General features: G+C 43.0%; 1 protein-coding gene across 6 annotated transcripts in view; it reads right to left on the bottom strand.

Annotated features, from left to right (window-relative positions):
- LOC130181505 (echinoderm microtubule-associated protein-like 6) overlaps window positions 1–7500 on the bottom strand; it is a 75614-nt gene that overhangs the window by 42302 nt on the left and 25812 nt on the right. For all 6 annotated transcript variants that reach the window (XM_056395766.1, XM_056395765.1, XM_056395764.1 and 3 more), the window contains exons 2-6: window positions 6408–6567; window positions 3647–3745; window positions 3432–3500; window positions 2741–2926; window positions 1789–1924 (exon numbers count right to left, since the gene is read on the bottom strand). In XM_056395766.1, the coding sequence (XP_056251741.1) occupies window positions 1789–1924; window positions 2741–2926; window positions 3432–3500; window positions 3647–3745; window positions 6408–6567 (650 nt within the window). The remainder of the gene's footprint in view (window positions 1–1788; window positions 1925–2740; window positions 2927–3431; window positions 3501–3646; window positions 3746–6407; window positions 6568–7500) is intronic.

The raw sequence follows: 7500 nt of genomic DNA on the forward strand, positions 1-7500 counted from the left end.
GAGAAAACAAATCTCTGTTATCTTGAGAAAACGGAATAATTACCCAGAATAATTATCCAGTTTCCTCAAATTAACAGGATAATTATCTGGAGACAAGTATTCCTTTATCCTGAGATAACGGGTTAATTATCTCGTTATCTTGAGCTCTGTTATCTTAAGAAAACTGGATGATTAGTCCATTATCTCCAGATAACTGAATCATTACCTGGAGATAATTATCCCGTTATCTCAAAGATAACTCGACTTAACTTATCTCTATATTATTACTAATATTCTAACATGTCTCACCTTCAGAAAAGAGAGAGATAAAGAGATAAAGCCCTTTGAGAGGTGAAGGCGGTAAAACCTCCACCTTCTCCGAAATGAGGTTATTGCCAACACTGACTGGGATCAGAGATCACAAAACCTTTACTTCCTTTCACCTTTTCTTTTCTAACTTTCTCCTGAGAAATCTTCAGAGAGGAAACATAAAAAAGAGGCCAGGGGCTTAATGGTTCCCCCCCGAGCGTCTCTACCTCCTGCTGGGCGAGGGGGGGGGCAGTTGGCATTTAGGAATGAAAAGCAGGAGAGGAGTTCAAACATTCACCACTTCTGGGTTTTTACAAAATCAGGTCAGTTCTTTCCTCCCACTGAAGACAAACTTTTACACCTCTGCTCCCCCTCGTTACCGAAAAAACTTCTCAGACGCTGTCGGGGAAGACAACGTCAGGAAATCAGGTCATTCCCGTCTCCCGCCAAAGGATGACAATTAAACTCCCCCTCAGATATCTTCAGAGGGAAAAGACAGGAAATGAAATGGAGGTGAAGGATTTAAACTTCAACCATCTCGGCATTTAAAGAAAAAAACGAGACTGAGGCATCAAAACCTTCAATGACAGAAGAGTCTTGTGTTTCTAAAGGACCCGATTCTCCAGGAGAGAACGGTGATATTTAACCTCAGTGGGTTTATCCAGGTTAAATGGGGGTTGAAGAATAAGCCAGTCGCAGTCTGTTAGCGGACGTAGAGACGGAAAGGCCACAGCTCTCATTAACAGGACGGGTCTGTTCTGGTTTAAAGGTCTCACACACAAGAGGTTCATAAAGTCCAACACGCTTCATCATCCCTGACTTCCTTCTCTCTGTAGACGACTAAATCATTTCTAACCACATTTCCACCTGATGTTAAAGCAGCTATCTGTAAGTTTTGCTACTGCTACATAGCTAACGTTAGCATTAACAGCTGTTCAGTCTATAACAAAAAGTTAGGGCAGATTGGAGGCTACAGTGACTCGGTATCGGAAAGTGAAGAGATGGTAGCTAGCTGGTTAGCATTCTAACTTCAGTAGAAGAAAAGAAGTGATGGAAAAGAAAAGAAAAGTAGCTCTGCACATCTGGACACAGCTGTTGGTGAAGTTATCGAAGGCTCCTTCAAATCTCCTTCTTTTCCCCGACAACAAAGGATCTGACTGGTAGATCCTTCGTGATCCAACGGATCCCAAGATTCATTGTGTTCTATCAGTATTGTGTTTAAGCTCAGCTCAACACTTAACGGTACAACTGTTAAAACCTGAATTTTTTTTTTCGTGTGAAGGTTGCTAGGCGACAGGAGCAACAGTGAAGGCGGGAACAGCTGGTGACGCAAAGCGAAAATCCTCCATAGACGAGACCGTCTCATATCGGTTCTGCCTTCACGAAGTCTACGAAGGGGCCACAGCTTCGTCGAGTGTGGACCCTGAATATGAAAACAAACTCTGCACAGTGGTATTGGCGCTTGTTCGGCCCGACGTCGTCGCCCGACCTGCAGCCTACCTTTGTATCCCTGCTCCGCCTCTCGCAGGTCGATCTTGGTGATCGGTTTGAAGTCGACGTCCCACAATCGGATGCAGCCGTCTCTGCCGCCCGTGGCAAAACCCTCCTCACAGGAATACATGCTGAAGATACCAGCCTGCACACACACACACACACACACACACACACACACACACACACACACACACACACACACACACACACACACACACACACACACACACATACACACACATTCATTAACTTTAAATTAGTAAAGAATAATAAAAGATAAATCATCTTGTTGTCGTCCCTCACAGGCCTGAAAGTCTGTTTGTTTATTTGTTTGTTTGTTGTTCAGTTCGAAGGATTTCTGCAGATTTCAATGCAATTTACTTGAAGTTTCAGCAGTTTGTTCCTTGTTCCTTCGTTGGTCTATCCTGTTCAAATATTTATGAATTATATTAATATTTTATATATGCATTAATATCCTGTTTTCTCATTAATTTTGCCATTAAAAGGATTTTGTTTCCTGCTGTAAATGGGTCAAATGTCTGTGTGAGTGAAGCGGTTGGGGTATTTCATTATTGGTCAGTGAGTTATTTTGATCAGTAATTTTTGAGTTTTCTGACTGTTGATCGGACAAAATAAACTTTCTGAAGTCAGTCATTTTCAGATAACAAAAGGATTTTTTAAATAGACTAAATGATTAATCAAGATAACAAAAATAATTTAAGTGTTTCCAGTTTCCTTTTGCACAAACAAAAGCAGTTCACATCATTCACCTGTTTCCTGAGGAGCTGAAACTTCCCAGACTTCAGTCCATTAGGTTAAAAAAACTTCCTGTTTGTCTTATAAGAAGGAAAATAAATAGAGCCGCCATGTTGTAGAAATAGTAGAAAAGTATGGAGATAAAATGTTTCTACGTTTGATTTCCTGCGACTGTAGCTGCCTCCGCAGGTGTGGGACTCACCCCGTGGGCGGCCTGAACCGTCCGGATCAGGTTGAGTCCCTTCCAGACGTAGATGTCCCCGTTGAGCGCCCCGGAGTACGTGATGTCATCTTTCGCCGACGCCACGCACAGGATGGTCTGAAGGTCGCCCGTCTTCCCGAAGATCCCCCGCTTGGGAGTGAGAGAGTTTCCACACAGAGACCAGAACTACAGACAGAGAGACATGATTCCATGACAACTGGGCAAACCCCATGTGCTGATGAAGGCCATGAAAGCTCTGGAACAGGCCAGTAAGTAGAGCCGTTGAGTTGAAATCATTTTGTCAATGATTTCAACTTCATTTCTGAAAAATAATGTTTTTATTCCACTAATTTTGTTTATAGCTCTGAAAACTACAATACCCATGAGCCTTGTCTACAAATTCAGAACGCTTAAACCCGTTGCCATGGTAACTGACCTCAGCCGCAAACTAGATCTAGAGTCAGAAAGTGAACTGCTGAAGGTTTTACTTCAGCTCTCCGTTAGTGGAGCACACAACAGAATTTGAAGCGCTACGATTGGAGTGTTAGTGAAATGCACCTTGGGAGTTGTAGTTCATGTCTTTCTCTCAGGTTTTATCTCCACAGGATTTTGTCTCTTTGAATTTTTGTTTTTATTTAATTTTATTTTCTTATGTGTGTGTGTGTGTGTGTGTGTGTGGTGTGTGTGCTACCTTGATGTGTTTGACTCCGCAGCTCACCAGACGGGTTTGTTGAAACGGATCCCAGCAGATGTCGAAGATCTGGAGGACAGAAGAGACATCAAAACACACACAAACACACACACACACACACACACACACACACACACACACACATACACACACACACACACACACACACACACACACACACACACACACACACACACACACACATTCACACTCACCCTGTCTGAGTGTCCGGTGGCTGTAGCCAGGATCTTTCCTCTCTTCCACTCCCAAATACACACTGTGTTCTTGGCATCCAGGCCGACCGAGGCTAACCGCTACAGAGGAGAGAGAGAGAGAGGGAGGGAGAGAGAGAGAGAGGGAGAGGGAGGGAGAGAGAGAGAGAGAGAGAGGGAGAGAGAGAGAGAGAAAATGAGAGAGAGAGGGAGAATGAGAGAGAGAGAGAGAGAGAATGAGAGAGAGAGGGAGAGAGAGAGAGAGAGAGAGAGAAAGGGAGAGAGAGAGAGAGAGGGAGAGAAAGGGAGAGAGAGAGAGAGAGATGGAGAGGGAGAGAGAGAGAGAGAGAGAGAGAGAGAGGGCGAGAGAGAGAGTTATAAATCCAAATGGAAAAAAGACATTAAAGACATGAATAGAAAACGAGTGTTTTCTGTAGAAACACACACCAGCTCTAAAAAACGTTTTCATATCCAACTTGTCGATGCGAGAGTTTTAAATGTGACTTCTGCTCTAAATACAAGCGGCAGGTGACGGATACTTCTGTGTCTTCTGTCTGTACGACCTGTTTCTTTCTTCTGTTTCCTCGTTTCCTCCGGAGATCAATAAAGTTTCTTCTTATTTTCACGGTGAGTGAATTTATTGAAGTTTTTTATTTCATTAAAATAATCGTTATTTCAGATTCTGTTTTTCCAAACCCTGTTTTTAAATCTCATGATGTGACGTTTCTGAGCAGCGGGTCAGTTCCCGCTCGTCACTCTGACTTCGTGTCTTTTGTTTTGACGTGTGCAAATAAAAGTCAGTGAATGCAACATGAGAACAGACTGAGGCCGTCTGACGCACCGTGATGATGCAGAGTTACTGAGAGGATCAATCATTTTGACTGTTTTTTTTCCTCACGCTCCATCCGTCTATTATTGGGGAATACAGTGAACATGTCTTATTTACATGAACATAACTTTATTTATACATTCATGTAGAGACAAGCTGTAAAACATGATCTAATACACATCTGCAGGCCACCATTCATTAAAACAAAGGTTTATAATAGTGAGTTTATAATATTAATTAAATATTTTCTGATAGATTTTGAAAGAAAAGCGCTTAATATCTTCTATTTTCAGCTGTTTTCATTTGTATAAACATGGAATAATATTTTTTACAACCTTAAACTGTTCTTCGATCATATTCTGATGATTGTAGCTAAAGATCTGTAGCATTTTCTCCTGTGTTTATTTTTCTCACATCTTTCTGCTCGTCAACAGGAAGATCCAGAGTTTGCCCAGAATAAGAAGGAGACCATGCCACCCTGACTCCGGAGGGGTAATGAAACTCTCCAACAAATGTATATAACACGTGGTATTAAAAGGTACTTTAGAGGGTGAATGATACAGTTTCATTCATGGTTAGGAGTCGAGTATTTGCTGAGTCCTTCTGTAAACACAAGAGAAACCCTCGGAGAGAAACCACAGGCTGAAAGAGGTTGAAGATTAATGCAGATTTTAAATCACCCGAAGCCCGAAGCACCTGATTTATGATGAAGTTGGATTTATGATTATTTTATTGACTCTGTGTTTACTCTGATTTACTCAGAGTCGTTCAGTCATCGCGAACAAAATCAAAAGCCAGAGGCAAAAAACTGCCGACGCAACAGCAGTTCATTGCCAGTTTTGGAAACACGAGCTGCAGCTGTTTGTGCTTCTTATCTGGTTTCCTGGTTCATCTTCAGGTTTAAACGTTAACTGTTATTTCCCGGAGATGAAAGACGCTCGCTCGTGTTCAGGGTGACGAGCTGCCAAAAGACACGTTTTCAGGAAGTTAACGAGCCACATGTCGACGGTTCTCCCTCCGTCAGTTTAGATCTGCAGTGATTAATTACTTAATTAATTATCCCGGATAAATGTGTCCTTCGGAAAAAGCTCATTGTTTGAAGAGAGATAATAATTATAGGAAAAAACCGAGTAGCGTTTGTCTGACAGAAAAACATCAAAGCAGAACTTATATTAAAAGGAAAACAGTGGTGACGAGGTCAAAGGTCAGAGGAGCAAAAAACCCCAGAGAAGCAAAAATGGAAAAGACAAATCAGATCCAAGGACAAATTACTCGTCTTCATTTGCCCCAAAACTCTCTGTAACACACTAATACCCCAACAACACTAACACCCTAATACCCCAACAACACTAACACCCTAATACCCCAACAACACTAACACCCTAATACCCCAACAACACTAACACCCTAATACCCCAACAACACTAACACCCTAATACCCCAACAACACACCCTAATACCCCAACAACACACCCTAATACCCCAACAACACTAACACACTAATACCCCAACAACACACCCTAATACCCCAACAACACTAACACACTAATACCCCAACAACACACCCTAATACCCTGTCCAACACTAATACCCCAACACTCTCCTTAGCAGACACACATTTATATATTTGATTCCCGCCGTGTCTTCTGTCTGTACGACCTGTTTCTTTCTTCTGTTTCCTCGTTTCCTCCGGAGATCAATAAAGTTTCTTCTTATTTTCATGGTGAGTGAATTTATTGAAGTTTTTTATTTCATTAAAATAATCGTTATTTCAGATTCTGTTTTTCCAAACCCTGTTTTTAAATCTCATGATGTGACGTTAATACCCCAACAAAACTCTCTGTAACACCCTAATACCCCAATGTGTGTGTGTGTGTGTGTGTGTGTGTGTGTGTGTGTGTGTGTGTGTGTGTGTGTGTGGTGTGTGTGTGTCACCTGTCCGTCAGCGCTGAATGCGAGGCAGGCGATGCCGTGTGTGTGTCCGTCGCGGAGCAGAGAGACGGTCTGGGCGGTGAAGGAGTCCCACACACACACGTAGGGGTCCTTCCCCACCTGACCCGTCGCCACCAGGGAGCGCTCCGGGTGCAGCGCCAGGCTGGGGGGGGGGGGGGGGGGGGGGGGTTAAACAGAGAAAACAGACTTTTAAAAAATGCTTTAAATCCTCCATCACTGCAGCTGCTGCGGGTGGACACAGTTAACTAGTCCAGTGGTGCCCAACCTCAGGGTCGGGCCCCTCCACAGGGTCACCTGGTCAGGGTCACCTGGTCAGGGTCACCTGGTCAGTCTGAGGGGTCGTCAGATGAATCATGGGAGACGAAAGAACAAATCAGCTCTTTAAACTTTTCTTTAATCTTTTATTCTTTTTAAACTATGGGATCATTTTATAAACTGATCATATGATTTTAATTTAAAATCTTCCAATCATTGTTTTTACATCCTCACACACACGTACCGTGCACTTTGTCGTGTTCGGAGGATGAAACGTGACGTAGCTATTGATCTGTATTTATCTATAAATATAAGAAACGGAGGGAAAATCATCCGTCAGGTGTTTTTATGAACCTCGTCTCCTCGTCTCCCTCTTCATCTCAGAGGGTCAGTGTGTGTTCTCCTTCACAAAGAGAGTGCTATAAATACACTCTCCACTTAATGGCATCATTATCAACACACACACACACACACACACACACACACACACACACACACACACACACACACACAGTCTCCTCTCCGCTCTGTTGATGGTGTAATGATCCCTGATGCCTGAACTGTGTGTGTGTGTGTGTGTGTGTGTGTGTGTGTGTGTGTGTGTGTGTGTGTGTAAGGTCGCTGCAGTGTGACCTTGGCTTTTCTCTCTTTACTTCAATGAGAACCAGATCTGACACTAACAGGTCTTTGTCTGTCCTCATATCCTCCTCGGTCTGTTGTTGCAGAGACAGAGACAGGAAGTAGAGGAGAAAAGTCAAGTGTGTGTGTGTGTGTGTGTGTGTGTGTGTGTGTGTGTGTGTGTGTGTGTGTGTGTGTGTGT

Source organism: Seriola aureovittata, chromosome 14 (genome assembly GCF_021018895.1).
Source record: "Seriola aureovittata isolate HTS-2021-v1 ecotype China chromosome 14, ASM2101889v1, whole genome shotgun sequence".
Lineage (NCBI taxonomy): Eukaryota > Metazoa > Chordata > Actinopteri > Carangiformes > Carangidae > Seriola > Seriola aureovittata.